This window comes from Ursus arctos, unplaced genomic scaffold (genome assembly GCF_023065955.2).
Source record: "Ursus arctos isolate Adak ecotype North America unplaced genomic scaffold, UrsArc2.0 scaffold_1, whole genome shotgun sequence".
Classification (NCBI taxonomy): Eukaryota; Metazoa; Chordata; class Mammalia; order Carnivora; family Ursidae; genus Ursus; species Ursus arctos.
Window position 1 is genome coordinate 84,859,597 of NW_026622763.1, and position 18,421 is coordinate 84,878,017.

General features: G+C 36.1%; 1 protein-coding gene across 2 annotated transcripts in view; it reads right to left on the reverse strand.

Annotated features, from left to right (window-relative positions):
- Positions 1-5,573: 5,573 nt before the first annotated feature.
- The window catches only part of ERBB4 (erb-b2 receptor tyrosine kinase 4), a 1,084,887-nt gene continuing 1,072,039 nt past the window's right edge, over positions 5,574-18,421 (reverse strand). The window contains exons 26-28 of one of the 2 annotated variants that reach the window (XM_057304520.1): positions 17,744-17,791; positions 16,669-16,966; positions 5,574-13,811 (exon numbers count right to left, since the gene is read on the reverse strand). In XM_057304520.1, coding sequence (XP_057160503.1) covers positions 13,366-13,811; positions 16,669-16,966; positions 17,744-17,791 — 792 coding nt within the window. In that variant the 3' untranslated portion in view covers positions 5,574-13,365. The remainder of the gene's footprint in view (positions 13,812-16,668; positions 16,967-17,743; positions 17,792-18,421) is intronic. The other variant, XM_057304522.1, reaches the window with a different exon arrangement.

Here is an 18,421-nt window from a genome sequence, read left to right on the forward strand (position 1 = left end):
ACACATCCAACTGCCAGAGGCCCCAGATGCCAAACATCCTTCTTCCTTAGGCCTGCAGAATTATTCAAAACAATCTACAGAAGGCCCAAGAAATCTCTGTAACTCCGTCTGGCTTGCCACATATAAGCTGCATCCTTCAGTTCCAGCTTACTGTTCCTCTTTCCTTTAGGTGTACCCCCTTTGTAGCCCTGCACGGCAGCTTTCTCACTGACAGGCTGAAGTAATAAAGAATTCTACATTCCCTCTATCTGGGGGTCATTTATTATTATCCTACCATCATCAGGAACTAACAAATGTTAAAATACGGCTCTGACCTGATAATTTATAAAGATTAAGTGAGATTGATGTAATTTGCTTAGCCTACTACCTAGTACATAACTGTTGCCCCTCAACACACATTTTTTTTTTTTTAAGTCAGTGAGAAATCCTCCGTACCCCAAGATGGGAGATCTCCATGGTACTATGGGGAGCAGAACTAGAAAAATAACAAAAACTTGGCTTTTAAATTCACTATTTAGAAAAATTTTGATTAGATAGATCCAATTCTTTGCAATACTCTTCCTTCCCCACCAATCCCACTTTGCAATCAATAAAACTCTGACTTGGAGAGGAAAAACTAAGATGAAGAGGAAAATGAGAGATTCTGGTGGATGCCCATGAATAGAATTTGATTCTATTCACAGAAATATGATTTTGTTCTGCACCCTCCCTTGGGTCAAGTTTGGAAGTGAAAGCGATTACCCACTTTCCGCTGGAAGCTTTGAGAAGTGGCTTCACAGAATTTCACATATCCTTGAATCAGGAGCAATAAGGTAGATATGTCAGCATGGGGAGCCTCAGGTAGCAGGGCCAAGTTTCTAGATATTCAATGTGATGTGAGCAAGCAAACTTTACTGTATCCTCTAGAAAGATTCAGGGGTTAACGGGAGAGTCCAAGAACTATGGTCACCTTAAGGGTGTATGGTAGTGGAATATGCGTTAGACCAAATAGCTGGGCAACAGATAGGAATGTAGACATTTTGGTGTAAGACAGAACAAGAAGAAGGATCATTACCAAAAATCAGGGCAACGTTATATATCCTAATGGATGCTATCATCATATATTGGCCAAGAACTAGACATTTCCCTTCGTTGGCATAATACTACATCAGCCATGCGTCGGAAGAATTTATGTTCACTCAGTATTTATATCTACATGTTCCCACAGCTACCTTGAATGTGGGTAGGACCAGGTGACTAGTTTTAACCAATGGATTGTGAGTGGAAGTGATATGTCACTTCTAGGCTGTGGCTGTGAAAGCCCCTGTCTAACCCCCGACATCCTTTTCTCTGTCACAGCAATCCTGGAGGTAACATGTTGGGACAGATGAGCCACAGATGAAGCTAGTATGATGGGTCCCCTAAAGGACCATTTGGAAGAAAGCTGTCAGATCCCATAGCAGAAAGAAGCTTTAAATGATAGGTCAATGATGTTTTAGGGTTGATTTGTCATCACTACTGAATCTGGCAACTATTAATATAGGCCCTAGAAGTTATGTCTCCCCTGACATAAAGTGATAGGAGAAAACCTTAAATTGACTGAATATATTTTGAATTAATTTTGAAAAAACCTTAATTGGTCAGTTTGTGTTTGCTGCTTCTAGATAAGCGGGAGATTTGGGAAAGACACTATGTTTTGTTATGGAAAAAATAAACTTATATTTATTGCACTGCAGAAAAACCACACCTGCTCCCTCATTATTAATATTACAAGATAAATACAATACAGCTTCAGGGGTAAGCATTTTGTTGTCGAGTGGATACATGTCCCAGCTACGCCACTTTTTGTGTGCCTTGCACAAGCTTTTGAACCTTTCTAGAATTTTACTTTTCTCATTTATGAAAAGAAGAAAATAATAGTACCCAACTTACAGAGTTGGGTAATGAATATAGAGTTCTTAATAGAGGGTCAGACATAAGTGAAATATTTAATCAACGTTTATTATTATTTTAAAGTTGTAATGGCTGAAAATCCACACAAATACAATAGCTTTGCACTGAGTAGAGGCAAAGATGAATCAATAAATCCCTGTAATACATGGGAGAAGATGACGTGAGGAGATATTTAAGATAATTGGAATGAGATATTAAGATTTTATCTTCAGGATATTTTATGGTACATATGTGGCTCTTATAGGAATCAGTGGACAGGTAATAGAATATGTCTTTAAACCTTGGAAGTTTTGTTTTTCTTTGTTCCTAAAAGAGGCAAAAAACTTGGATTGTATCAATTTGTACAACATGCTACTTCTCTTGGAAGTATAAATAGGTAGAAACAGGTTTGTGAGATAAGTGTATTTCTTTTAAAAATCTGTGGGTAACTTGCAAGAGCAGGTATTTCAATATTTGCATGTCTCATGTGTACCATTTGGTTTACAGTCTCCTGATTGCTATCTTGCAGTGAATTGTTCTGTTTATAGCTTTAAAATTGCTATCTGGGTGACAGTCTTCTGTTTCTAATCTTAAGATGGTTGTCTAGTGGCTTTGCTCCCCATGGTTTATCATGCAGCTTGATGATACTGTAGAGGGAAATACAATTAGCTAACTATGCACCTGTTCAGTTTACAATTTTATGCGTGTAAGTTGTAGTACGATATACATCGTGGGGCTTGTAGTGAAATCATTTGAAAATAGAGATTCTGTATGAAATTCTGTAATATATAAAAACATTGAAATATTTTATGTAATATACTGTCTCTATATAGTCTCTCTCTTGATATTTATGTATAGGTATACGTGTGTGTGTGTGTGTGTGTGTGTGTGTGTGTGTGTATTATACATATGTACAAACAGTCCCTGGCTTATGATGGTTTGACTTTTAATTTTTCAACATCACAATGGTGAGAAAATGAAACACATTCAGTAGACACCATACTTCGAATTTTGAATTTTGGTTTTCTCCCGGGCTAGTGATATGTCATAAATACTCACGATGTTGGGCAGCACCGCGAGCTACAGCTCCCGGTCAGCCATGTGATCACCAGGGCTAACAATCGATACACTTAGAACCATTCTGGAGCCATATAACCATTCTGGTTTTCACTTTCTGTACAGTACTTAATAAATTACATGAAGATTCAACACTTTATCATTATTATTATTATTATTATTATTATCATTGTTTTAAGATTTTTAAAATTTATTTGACAGGGAGAGCACAAGTGGTGGGGAGTGGCAGAGAGAGAAGCAGACTCCTTACTGAGCAGGCAGCCAGATGCAGGGCTCAATCCCTGAACTCCAGGATCCTGACCTGAGCCGAAGGCAGATGCTTAACCAACTGAGGCACCCAGAAACCCCTTAACAATTTGTAATAAAACAGGCTTGGTATTGGGTGAGTTTGCCCAACTGTAGGCTAGTGTAAGTGATCTGAGCACGTTTAAGGGAGGCGGGGCTAAACTATGATGTTCGGTAGGTCAGGTGTATTAAATGTATTTTTGGTTTACAATATTTTCAACTTAGGTTTATCAGGACATAACACCATCATAAGTCAAGGAAGATCTGTATACAGAGATATGTATCTTTCCCCAGGGCTTATACAATTAAACAATTGTGAATTAAAATCTGAATTGTGACAGTCATTTTGGAGTCTAACCTTCTACTCCCTTATATAACTCACAGCTTTTCCATGATTTTTTCCTCCTACCATCATCGTTTTGATTGAAGTTTTGTCATTGGATCAGGATCAGATTCTATGCTGTTTTTCAGAAAAAGTTTCTAGTGGCCGTTTAGTAGGTAGTAAATCCTAGGAAATTAACCAAGTAATTTAAAAATTATGGTTTTGCATGTGAGATTTGGCTTATATTAACATTATGTAATAAAATTGCTAGAAATAAGAGTAGTTATATGCTATATTCTCTGATGCATGTAAGGGACAAGTGGTGATTTTACTAGGCAGATTTATAAGACCCTGAGAAAAGGATACAATCAACAGTTTCTCCCCACAGTCATTTTTAAAAAATCTATTTACTCATGATTAGGGTGCCTTTATCTTTCTTGAATGAAAGGAACCTGACTCGTCATCATGGATGAGTTGCTCTTGTGTAGTTGGAGAAAGCAGAGAGTTTTCAGTTTTATAAGATCAGTTGTCACGGGACTGATGAAGACCACTGGTGATCTTGAATTGAGTCAACGTGTCAGCATGAAGTACGCTGTGATCAGAATGAGGTTCCTCTTTGCAGAGGAAGAAAGAGAAGTGGTTAACTAAGTAGAAGAAAGAAAGGTATTTAAGTCAGAAGATGCAGCTTTGAGGGTGACTACAACCACTTAGTAGTCATGGTCACGTGACTCTAAATTTGTTATTTTAGTCTCATTTTCCTTATCTGGTGACCAGAAGTATTCCAATAACACTTATCTCAAAAGGGTGTCATGAGCCAAATGAATTAACATATGTGGAATAAGTATATATGTGGTAAAGCACTATGTAACTTGTGGTTTGAACTAATATGATGTCACTGGAAATGTCAACTGTACCTTAAAGCATTAGAACAAGTTGTTTCTCCCTCTTCTTCAGTCTGTCAATGGCTTAAAATGCTTGATGCCTTGACATGTCTCACCCTGAACACAACAAAATGACAGTGATCCCAAATAAATGGGTCTAAATATCTAAGAAAGAGAATACGTGTGTGTCCATGCAAATAGTAGGAGGTGCAATCAACAGGATCTTTAAAGACCCATATCTGAACAGATTTAAGAGAACTTACTCCAATTACTATGTTGAAAAATATATTTTCTGTCTACTGACTCATTTGAGATCATATGATATCATATAATCAAGTAGTTTGAAAAAGTAATAGAATCTTGAATGGGAAGTTATTGGAATCTTAAAATTGCTTACACTTTGGCAGTATGAAGGAGTAAGAAACAATATTTGAAATAGAAAATTTAGAATAAGAAACTTAAGAGAGGAAATTTTTCACATCATCAGTGTCTCTGAAATTACTCTCACACATTTCCATGGGCTCATCTCAAATCAGCAGTCTATTGACTATTTATGGACCCATTCCCTCTCCTGCTCTTTAAGCATGACACTAACATTTGATATTCTTGCTAACAAAAGATTTGCCAGAACAATTTGTGTAAATTGCCAAGAGAGCAGAAAGAAAAAAAATTATAGGAAAATATTACTGTTATTTGGATACAACCTACCAAATATTTTAATATATATATTATATATATAATATATATTATATATATATATATATTTGTTCTCAAAGAAACAAACCGAGTTAATGACGCATGGTCTGCACAGAGGAGTAAGTCTGTACACATCAATAGGCATACGCACTATTGCAAAACCATATGGAATGTATCACATTCCAAACAACTGAAGCGCTCCAAGGAATAATTAATGACGTTCATAAATGTGGACAAAAATAAGCCCATATTCACATCTTCAAATTATTAAATCTAGACCAAGTCTTCCTCTTTCCTAATTGTTTTTTCTTATAACAAATTTCTGACACAGAAGAGAACATTTGTTTCATATTTTATTGAATTTCATTTATATTAAATTAAAAATATATTTCTGACAGATTCATGTAACAAAAAGGCAGAACAGTTTTCAAATTGTCCAGCTGGGGTGATCAGTACGGAATGAGGCAAAGCAGGTCGCATCTATAATTGCCTTATACAGGTACAGTTCTCTCCCAAGAGCCAAGAGAGGATCCTTGAGAACTAACTGAAAAGCCTAATTACAGAAATTTAAAATACTGTTTGTCCCTCATTCTCAAATAACAACAGAAATTGGGGGAAGGAAAGTGGAATGGGGTGAAGGGTTGGCGGAGAAGAAAGAATAAGGGAAATTATACTAAAAATATACCTAACATTAAAAAAGTTAGTATGTGTTAAGTGCATAATCCTTCATAGATAAAATAGAAAAAAAATCAAAATAACATTACACCACACACAATTGGCATATCCTATTGTGTAAGCGAGTGCAGAGGTTGAACACGTCACGATAGTGCTGAACACAGAATCACAAGTAATGTCAAAATGATAACTTCCAACCAAAAGGAAACAATCACAAGCCAATTACTTATATACAAATCAATCCTAAAGACATTATGTCCCAAATAAAGATGTCCACAAAAGAAAATCAAAGCAACATTACCCTTATTTACAAATGCAACTAGCCATGTCTTTGACAAGCTATAAAAATACTATTCACATTTTCAAACATACAGTAGTATTTTTTGTTTGTTTATTTCAAAAAGGCAGCTAACTTTGAACACAGGGATTTAAATGAAACATTGATGGCTTACCAGCTAGGTATTTTTGCACCTCTGCCCTTTGAAGATACTTCACAAGAGAGAGGGCTTGTTTTCTGTTTACAAGTTAAGAACATAAGGAAATGAATACAAATGTATATAATACCTTAAGCCTCTGCTTTTTCGGTAAAATGTCTCCCTTTATCACCTGAACTGATCTGAGTCAACTACTTGGATGCACGTATGAGATGACTGTTTGAGAGAAGATTTAACATGACTTTGTTTTTTGTGCTATGAATTGTCTTGCGGACTGTTCTCATTTTCATTTGACCTTGCTGTAACGGTGCCTAAGAAAGAGATGAGCGACTAATCATACCATGTAAAGATGCAGTTGCAACACGCGGCAACGCGAGTCCCTGGTGCTCACAACAGGAGATGTAGACACACCAGCCAGTGAGGTGTGCATTCAAAGTTAGCTGCCCTCACACAGCTGCTCAGTTTTATAATCGACCCATTTAACAGCAGTACCAATTTATGCTACATTTTTCAAAGTACCTTACTTTAAAAGAACAGCTTACATATCTACACTTAGAAAATAACTTCCATACTTGATTACTGGAGTAATCCCAAAAGGGTTCTTGGAGTGCTATGGTGTAGTCCCCTCACTCCCCCCCTCCCAGCCCCTGAGACATCCAGAAATATACAGGAAAATGACTCTCACATTAGGGAAAAGGTACAACCCCCGTTAACTGAAGAATCTGGAAATGATACTCGAGAACCAGGTTATGTCAATATATATAGGAGGTATGATTTGATTTCTTTCCAAAGAGCTGCAAGCTGGGGGGAACATCTACACATTAGGGATAAAAATAGCAGTAAAGGCAAAGTGGTTTGGACAAGTTAGACTATTGCCTACAGGTATGAAACTTTGTTTTCGTATATTTGTATATTTGTACAAATATAACCACTTCTCATGATATGGGTAAAATTTGCTAGAGCATTGAAAGAAAAATGTCCTTAAAAATCAAAAGTAGAGAAAAAAAAGTGGAACTTATTAGACAGCATGGATTTTCGTTGCAGTGAAACTGCCCTCATTATGTATTTGTCAGATATATGAATGATCCAATAAAGAATTACAGGTGGTTCTCAAAGCTGAGTAGCCTTTACCTTTATGATAAGAAGACTCTTCATTTGTGAAAAAAAAATTACAGCAGCTGTAAAATATATGCGATCAGGAATAAAATAAATATGTAAAGTAAATAAGTTAATTTCCTGGCAAAACTAACTTCTGATTATATGTTAAGTTTTTAATGAAAAGATTAAATCTAAGACCTACCATGGGTGTGTGCACATATGAGTTTCAGATTCATCACAGGGCTGACTTGACTCAAATTTCTGCAGAGAAGGATATTGTAAGAGAATTGATCTTTATGGAAAAACATAATTTTAATATCATAGAGTATACTCTGTGCAGTAATATATTTGAGAAGTATTTTAAACAATGTCCACATTGCTAGAATCATTTATAGAAAAGTCAGGCATTTGAGGGCAGAGGCTAAGTCAGTGTTTCACAAAGCAATGTGTGGGACCTCAGAGTTCCACTATGGCTTCAGAGAGGTACAGCCTCAAGAGGGCCACTTTGAAGAGGGGGGTAGACAACTGAAGAGAACAGAGGTGGTTGTGCCAATGGGGAAAGAAGCAAGGGTGGTATTTTTCTCTAAGGTCTAGAGAGAAAGTAATTTTTCTGTGACTCTTAACAAGATAATCACTTACTCGAAAAGCTGACTGTCAAGGGGTAATTTCCAAGAGAAGAAGGAGACTACCCCCGGGAAGTTGGGGCTTAGAGTGTTTTCAGCTCATAACTGAAAGAGAAGCATTTTCTTCTGCCCAAAATATCACCTGGAGGGAAAGAGGTGAGGCAGGAGTTTGCAGAATGACACAGCCTACGTTTTTGTACCGCTACAAAAGCATGGGACTTGAACAGAGTGTCTGAAATTTCTACTATTTTATAGAAATTTGCCTTTTAATGAAAAGAATGAAGGAGTCCATGGTGTTAAAAGCCATTTGTCCATACAAATGCAAGGGTTCCTTCCCAATATGGTGCCCACAACAGCTTCATGCTTGTAAGTATGGAGAGAACTACTCTTGCAAAGGCATCTCTGGGATTAGGAAAATGTATTCATTCTACCTAGAAGTATAAAAGCTGGCCCCATTTTAATATTAGTAAAATCAAGGTCTCTGCTGATCACTGTTATTTTAAAACCACACTTAATCTACTCTCTATAATGTCATTCCTTTTTAAACAAATGGCATTTAGGAGACATGAGTCTGCCTTCATGAATCTACATGGGTACAAGGCTGCCCTTCAAATTCCATATACACAAAGAGAGGCACAGCAGAATTTTCTTGCTTTTGGCATATACACAATTTAGTTTATCTGGCTTTCTAATGACTAGAAGTTTATACACCTGGACTTCTCATTTGCAATATAATATTCAAAATCATTGGTCTAATAACAAGAGTCCAAAATAATGGAAATAACAGCAGTTCGAAATGCTTGGTTTAGCATTATTTATCAGAATATTGTTAACTAATTGCTTCTTTTTGTTTTTGGAAATGGGAAGGTAACATGGGAAAAAAAGGACCTTTCACAAATTAAATGTATTTTGTTTGTTTACTAAATGGCACCACTCAATCTTTGTCTCTGCATAAGGTAATAGAACATGTACATTTCCTTTACTTCATTTTGAAGACCTCTTACCTAAAGTCATGTAACATATTTGCCTGTTAAACTCTGCAAGGTGGTGTTTGAAAAACAAATTTAAAAAATATTCCCTTTACACTTAATGCAATTAAAAATGGTAAAAGAATAAGGGTGAGAAAAAATTTAATTGCAATGCTTTAAAGCAACTTTTCAAAGTGGAACCAGCTCTTTATGTGCCTACTTTCAGCTAACCCTAACAACGATTTTAAATGGCAAACTTATTTTTTTACTATGCAAAATCCATCCTACGTTTTCATATCCTGCATTTTATTTTGTTACATAATATTTTGTGGTTAATTTTCTAGTTTGATTCATTTAATAATATTAAAATCATTTATTACCTGATAACCTAACTAAATCTACATCTTACAGCATTATCATGGTTTTGCCCAGCTATATACATGCTCTCATGATCACCTTTTCTATTACCTTATGAACTACATACTAGTTAAATAATCAACAGTTATAGACGGATGAATAATTCAAGTTTTGAAATAAAAGTTAGTTAGCTCTAGAAAACATGTATTTACATCCTTCCCTGTCGGGCTGAAACAATTTTACTTTCCTTTTCACTTTGACACTTCAAAAAGCATGTTGCTAGCCCCTTGGACTTCATCTAGCAGCAGAACCTCACAAACCTTCTACTGGCTTGTCCTCGGCATCGAGAATATGCACAATCTTCATGTCACGTCCTACTTTTAGAAGGTATTAACACATCCATTATAGCACTTAGAGCACTACCTCTTCTCTTCTCTTCTGTTTCTCAGTATATAAATAATCAGTCATTCTTCCTGATCTACTAAAAGAGAATCTCAGATTTTGAGTTTGTATATTTTAATAAAATTTGAGTTTGCACTGTTTTTAATTCTATTTCAGGAATAGTATTCAAGAAAGAACTCTCACCCTAACCACTAAAATTTGGAAAACCAAATGTTACTCAGTAGTCCAAGCACCTCTTTATGGTGCAGGATGCTTTGTGGTTCTGGGTCTACTTTAGCTTAGAGAATGTCTTTTCTCATCTAAGAACTAAAGAATGGTTCTTTAAACAACCATTTAGTTATACAGTTTTTCCTTATCTGTAGGTGGGATTCCCCAAGATAGGCTACAAAATTTGGTGCCTTAAAAAATATAGTCTGTGCAACTTTACTACTAATTTTCCTCAAATTTACTTAATTGGTTCTGCATGTTTACACTGATACAGCCAGCCTCTGGGATTTGATATTCTGATGCACTTCACAGCCTTCAACTGGCATTTTAAAATTTCACTCCAGTGGGTTAAATAAGTTATTTTTTGGAACAGATAAAATGATTTTTTTTCTTTCTTTCACACACTTTGAAATATATTTTTCCAGGGGGACAAAAATAAGAGAGAAATCCTAAAACAACTGAAATAAAAAAATGTACTATAGAAATCATTCAAAAGGAACAATAAAGTGGTTTTTGTGAAGCATTTTGGGTCTTTTTGGATTATACTTGCATCTATCTCTATTTGTTAGTGGTAGATTACCTGATATGTAAGGGTTTTGTGTTCTTAAAATGAAGGAAACTACATTCACTGAGTACATTCTATTACCTTAACAAGGAAAAAAATTTTTTTTCTTTCCTTCTCAAAATAAGTGATTCTGTTTTCCATATACCAGAAGAAATATGAATATTATAAATCAGAAGAAAAAAAATCAAGTTCTAGTATCCAACAAGTGTGCTGTCAGTGGTGAGTTCATATAGATTTATCTAGAAAGGGAGGCTTACATCCAAATTCTCATAAGAACTTATGTGAGGTCCCCTTTCCCTGGAGACTCCTCTGAATGGGTGGGAGAGTACAAAGTTGTTGGGCTGTAGCCGCTAAGTCATTCTCTGTCTTCAACCCAGAAAACTTCATGGTTGAACTTCACTAGAAGGGATCTTACAAACCTCTCCCTTGCTCTACTTCACTCGTTTAGCTTACATTTCTCATAACTTAGTAAGAAATCAGTCCTGACACCTCCAAGGTTCTTGGCCAAAGACCAACACCTGCTGTTGGCTTAATGGTCAAATTAGAATTCAGATAGGCCAATTAGCCAGTGATGCAATATCCTTCTACTGGTTTGTTCATGTTTGGATGATAACGTTGAAATTATCCCATTTGTCAACTTCAGTAACCTGTAGGTTATTTAATTCATGTTCCAAATGGGTTCACAGGAGATCTTTTAACAAACAACAGATTTTATGATGACTGCTCACAAAATAGTCCATAAAATCTTATCCCTTGAACTTATGGGGAAATTCAAATGTCATTCCAAATAAATTGACTTAAAATTATTAAGTTAGGGATAATATTGCATTTATGCTGCTGTTCCCCACTTACACAGTGCTTTTAGTAAACTCTAAATAAATACCAGTTGAAAAAATAAGGGCGTTGAATGGATGGATTGATTTACTTTTTCAAAATAGGCAGAAACCTAGATCTCTTTGCATTTTGTTCTCTCTCGTAAACACTCTGTTTTACCAACAGAGATTCTTTATCTCATTGCTTTCTTTTTGGCGATAGACTTGAATTTGATGTCAAAATTTTAACATTTGAAAAAAAAATTTAATTCAAATAACTGTCCAAGCAGATTTTCCTACAAAAGAGAGACTACCTGATTTTCTTGTTCCAGGAGACTTATTCCTACCATTTGTTCCCACTGCTCATCTTAGTACGTAGTCTTTTAAAATGATACATAAAAAGATGGTTCTAGAACTAGAATGATGTGTTTGAAGAAAGTGTTATTATACAAAGTATCAAAAGATTAGTATGTTGGATATTAAAATAATTACATGAGAAATTTTTCACGTTTATTTACAACTTTTGACCCAAGAACCTACCTATAAACTGCGAACGTTTGTGTATTTTTTTATTATACCAATTTATGTGCAAAGAGTTACCTTCTACTTAATATAAACAGAGTCTCATACTAGAAATTCCATGGAATCAAGCCAATCCTTACTTGCATTCCTCCACGTGGAGTATACGAACTGGATAACTTTCCTTGCGTAGCAAATGTGATATCACTTGTAGATAATGTGCTGGCCCTCTCACCATAATCTCTGGATACTGTTCCAAAGTCCTAATTTGCTTGGTTTGGCATTTCCACAGTCTTTCCTTATCTTAGCTCTTTTAAAAAATGTACTTAAATTAGTTATTTTGCTGGTTGCTTCCATATTGCTTCATTCAAAATCCAAAATGGAGTTCAGAAAGAGAACAAATAAAATTATAGCTTAAGTGCAAACTACATTTCTGAGTATCTGCCAGGTAGACATACCCAATCCAGTGTCTCTTCCAGTTCAATGGATTCCCCATTGGACTACCCCTGAAAGTGTCAGTAGTTTTCATGAACCACACAGAACTGTCTCTTAGTTTCCCTTTTACTCTTTACATTACCAACTGCCTATCAAATACTGTCATTTATGGAAAAGAAAATGTTGAAGAATGTAAAGGATGTGGGGGTACATATTCAATAGTGTAAACCATGACAGCTAGATTTGATGTTACACTTGACTAATATCTTGGCCTCCCCTTCTAATTTTAAAGGCTCTATATTTAAAAAAATGGTCATTTCACCATACTAAAATATTTTTTTACAATTCTGTCAATTTATAGCAACACATAAGAAACTTTGATGTAAAAATATTTGCAATTAGAAATTAAAGTCAAAATATATGGGGGTAAAAGTGATATAAAGGGACAAATCAAAGCAAAACAAAATAAAACAAAAAGACCAAAAAAAAAATCCCTCCAAACATAATTACTAGTTATAACTTTGAGAGAGATTAAGAAATTATGAAAGCTGAGTTGGCCGTTCTTGCTTGTCAGGATAGAAACTGTTGGAAAAAGAAACTGGATTTTCAATCTCAGTAACTATCATATGTTATAGAAAAGGTTATCCTTTTGTTCTAATGGAAACTTTATTACGATTTCCAAGGGTACTGAAAATGTACATGTCAGTTCCTACTGATAGGAACAGATAGCATGGGTCTTTCAGGCATCTACATTAATAAAAAAAAATAGAAAGAAAGAAAAAAGAGAAAACGTTGAGAACTAGCTTGACAGCAGGCAGTACTGCCTTATATTTGCTGGTCCTTCTCTAGCTGTTCCAATCTCCTGAGCAACCCATGCAGAGAAATGAAGAAACAGTGTGGTTCCTCCTGTCTTTCTCTTTCAGTTCTTCCTTCTAATGTTCAAGTTAGATAAGCACATGACTATCATTGCATCTCTATATCTTCCACTGGGAAGTGTCAAAACTACTGGCCTTGGGAATAGAAGGAAGACCGTAAGAGAAAGAGAGGCGGCAGGGAAATTGGAGCGGGCGTGTCTCCATCTTAAAGCCACTGCTGAGCTTACACCACAGTATTTCGGTGTCTGTAGGGTGGAGGAGGCAGCACCGTGCCTGGCTTCAGCGAGAACTCAGAGAGGTATTCAGGATTCTCTGCCACAATAGGCCGGATCCGTCCATTTTGTTTATAAAAATAGTTTGTGCTGTACTCCTGCAGGTAGTCTGGGTGCTGAAGGGTGCTCCGAGGTGGCAGGCTGTGGTTCCAGTAGTCAGGGTTGTCGAATGCTTTCTTGGCCTTCTCTGGCACAGACAGTACATGGTTCTTCAGGTACTCGGCATTCCCCAACGCGTTGGCAAAGGTGTTGAGGTACAGTGGCTCGTTCACGTACTCATCCTCTGCCTTGGGTGGACCATTGGAAGCATTGTGATATTCGGGATTATCCAAAGCTTGAAGGTCTCCGTTTTTCCTCCGAGAAACAAAAGGGTTCTCCTCCACAGGGTTCAGGTATTCTGATGGAATACAAAAATATCAGTTAGTATCTATTTTCTGGACAATGTTAATCAGACAAAGGTTGTACAGGATGGTTAGCTTTTTTTTTCCAGAACAATAAAGCCAGGGATTTGTTTTCATGAATCTCCACAAAAACTATTTTGTTGATTACTTCGTTGATTATTTTTGTCATATGAAAAAAGAGTAGGTGGGCCAAAACTCTTAATGACTGAACAAGGCACCACAGGCAGAAAGCAGAGTTCCTGTGCCCTAGATTGGTCCTTTTTCCTTCTAATTGCATTTGTTTCTCCTACATAGGAGGCCACTTGTTTAAATGCTTCTGTTTTCTAAAAGTCAGTATTTTTTTGCTGTTGTTGGAAAATAAGACAATCTATCGGGGTTAAATAGCTTTTAAATGTGGAGAAATTAGAGTTTCTAAAAGGGTACTGGAAAATCAAAATGTCTATAGCTTCACTCCATGCCAAGACGAATGGATGAAGTGAAGGAATGGCGTTTTTTAGTCTGTGTGTTTTGCTGTGATGTCCATATACGTAAAATGGATTTGATTACAGATGTGTCCCAGAAAGCTTTACACATACATAGGAAAGGAAACATCTAAAGAAAAGACTCAACTAATAAAATCTGATAGACATCTAACATGTTGCTAAATTGACTTGCATGACAATAGATATGCCTAAGAATAAAGTGTAATTAGAACATTTCCTTCCACTGGCTAACCATAATCACAAAATAACAAACTATTGGTTTGATCATATGAAATAACTGTCTTGTAGGTTGAAAGCAGTCATAATAGTGGCTATTTTGCATGATTCGATCTAATAAATTACTATAGAATACTGACCCGGAATTTTTTTAAGAAGTGTTAATCAATGCTGCTCTTCCTAAATTTAATTCTACCTCTATGTCTCTAGTATAGACTACATATAGACCTACATTTACACATATAGTACGACCTCCTTGTCCTCTCTTTTAACGTATACACAGATGTGACACTTTATTCCTAGTTTGGTGTTGGGGCAGGAAAGGGCACAAGTGTTGAGATGCCACCACTCTGGGACAAAAACTTTCTCTCCTCTACACTTAGCCTGACAAGTAGAGAAAAATAATCTCATCGAGTCAGGGTGATTTGTTCCTGGATATAGGCCTGCTTGATATACTTAAGTAATTAGCATCATGTGCAAGTTAAAGGATAGTAATGACTATGCCACCATCATATATAGGAATGACAGGAACTTATGTCATCCTCACAACAATCCTGTGAGAAAGGAAGTGCGAGCTGTATTTTTTTCAGCTTTATAAACAGAAAACAGATTAAATGATGTATGAAGGATACAACTAGTCCTGAACTAGAATTCAGATCTAAAACTCCTATTGAGTAGTCTTCTTGTTCTACTGTACTCTTTTCATTATCATCCCTAAAGGAGTAGTGAGAACTTTTCACTTCATAACATGTTGGAATTGGAATGGTTTTCAAAGCAATGGTCATTTTGAGAAAAATGTATGAAAAAAAAAAAAGACTTTTAAGGGAGGCAGCATTTGATTTTCCATACCAGGTTCCTCAAACTTCTTAATTAAAAGTGTAGGAATGTCTATACTAAAATTCTCTACTCTCCGAGAAGTAAGCTGGAGTACAACAATCTTCTATAGAAACTTGTATTCAAAGACAAAATCAAGGGATGCTCAACAGTGAGTTTATAGAGGCTGGCTTGGGTTTTCTCTTAGAAGGTTCATGTTACCTCTTCTCAATGCAATCTACTTATCTCCTGATGCAAACTTGCAGCCTTGTAGTTGTAAATGGAGGAACAACTCTATGGTTGAGCGGAGACTCTTCCCAGAGAGTACTACACTTTAAGGGGGATCTGCCAAATCTTCTCGAAACCTACATTTGTGTTACTACTGGGCTACTATCCAATTCTTCCGATGCATCTAATTCTTCAGTACAGTAATGCCTTTCTCTACCTCTAGATAGATATACTTTAATAGGTTATTTACAATATGTACTTAGGGATCCCTTAATTACATTTTATAAAATTAAATATAGCCATATATTCAAGAACATAATGGTCCCTCATACGGAGTCTTCAAATAAAGTTTACTTGACCCTGCAGACTCTGAGACACAATCATCAGTATTTAATAACAATCATCCATCTTCTCCTTTCTGTGATGCTGTTAACATTGGAAGGAAAGTGGCTTTTTTGAAATTGAAATGTCATTTGATTCGGATGTCTAACATTTCTACTACTAACTTTGTAAAGTCATCACTGAGCTTTGTAGAACTACAAGCTGAATATTTTCAAGACATGATGGTATACATACAAGTAAACGCAGCATCAGAACTTTAATTGTTGAAATGTGTCATATAAGGAATCATAATCTCCTATAATGAACAAGATCATCCTAATGACGTAAGATTTGAAAGAACTGACTGAAAGTTTTATTGGTAGCATCAAAATACCAATCTTTATGATCTCCACAATAAGTCCAATAAAGCCATGGTTCTAAAACCTTGGGATGTGCTACCTCACCCAAATATTCAATGAAGATATTCCAATAAAGATAAGTTTAGATCAGTGCTTCTCAGGCCTCACTGTGCATGAAAGTCACATAGGGATGTTGTTAAAATGCAGATTTCCATTCAGGTGGTGCCTGAGATTCGGATTTCTAAAAAGCCCCTGGATGGTGTAAATGCTGTGGATTTGGACAGTAGGCTACAGAGAGAAGCAGCCCAGGCCTTTTTTTGGTCACAAATGTTATGTAGTCCAGGGGTTTGACAATTTCCCTTCTATACTATATTGCTCATTTTGATGGAAGTGAAACGTCAAATGACGATCATTTCTGCACATTCTGTTTGTACCTTGTTTAGGTTTATCTCGCATAGGGGTCATGTAACCTTCTTCATCCAGCTCTCCTCGTGGGCTCCGTTCCGGCGCAAAGACGGTGGGGTCCGCGCTGTACCTCTGGGTGCTGCTGTCCTCCTGCACGTGGGGTGCCACTGGCTTGCGTAGGGTGCCGTTACAACAGGAGTCATCAAACATCTCGGCTGTAGCCCCCTGAGCAACTGGAGCTTCTGGGATCGTGCTGGTCGTGGCTCTGTAGGGCACAGGTACTCCTTGCTCTGCAGCAAAACCTCCATCTCGGTATACAAACTGGTTCTGTCAACAGAGAGACACATTTAGATGGAAGTTATTATTAGGAATAGCTGTAAAAAAAATAACCAAAAGGATATGAAAACTTGTCTTTCTGATAAAAGTCAGAGTTTCTTAATTGAGTTTTTCCCCTGAATGGCTAACAACTTTGAGTTACAACCACCTAAAACTCCAATTTTTCTTAAAAAGTGATCCTGGGGAAAGAATTTGGAAATACATATTTAAATTTACTGACCACCTAACACGCGAACTAATACAAAATATTTCACGTTATTTTCCCACACTCACCCATTTTTGATATACAATTCAAATTTCATGACAAATGGAAATGTTATTAAGTGTAGACAGTCGACATTAAGAACAGAAGCACAGTGATACCACGTGGGTGGTGATATTTCCTCACTGCCTTCTCGTCTGTGGTCACTATGACTTTGAGTCTCCAAGTACCTAACTAGGGAATCATTACCGAGACTCGGACTTTTTAGCACACAACCTGTCATCATGGAAACAATGATAACCTCCTCAACCAGCAGCATAATTTATGAGTCCAGGTAAATCCTTTGGGTAAAAATCGAAAGCTACTTTTGATGCATGGCCTCTCAGTTTTGGATTATCTAGTGAGATAAAACATATCCACAAAGCCAGCTATATAACCTACAGCAAATTCTTAACTCACTGTTGGCAAAAGCAAAATGAGGAAGCTATGGGGCGACAAGAGAGAAGAAACATGGTAAGCAAGGACCAAAAATACTAAAAGATGAAGGTTGATCATGAAATACTTACTCCTGACATGGGGGTGTAGGCAGGAGGAGGGCTGTGTCCAATTTCACTCTAATAGGAAAGAAAAATGGAATGATGGATATAATAAGAGGTAATATGAATGAAAAGGAAAAAAAAAAAAAGAAAAGAAAAGCCACATGAATTGTATGAACCAAAGGGGAAAACATGCACAACAGTGAAGTTTGCTAAATGGTAAAATTTTACGTACTCTGACTACAAATGAGTTTTTGTTTTGAGAATATTAATTATTTTAATTCAATCTCTGAAAAGAAAAATTATATAGAAAAAGTAAAATTTTAAATGGATTAAAAATGAAGTTGACAATGAATATTTTTCGGATTAACCCTAGAAGCAAGATAAAAATGGTAAATAATTAACTCGAGTTTTAAAGAACCATTTCCTTCCTTACATGCTATATGGCTGAAATGGCCATATACCACAGCATTTGTTCTCTCTTGTAAAAAGAAACTCATCTAGAAGGAGATAGAAGTGAATTTTAATTTTCCTTGAATAATTTTTACTACCAAGTTATATTTATTTTTCACTATTTCAGCAAAGGGTCAATTTCTTAGCCTTGCCTTTTAAAAAAATACATACGATTTTCTCCTCAGTTTGATTTTTTATAAGTTAAGAAACAGAAGAAAATCTTGGAAAATTAATTCCGTTCCAGGAAATATGCTT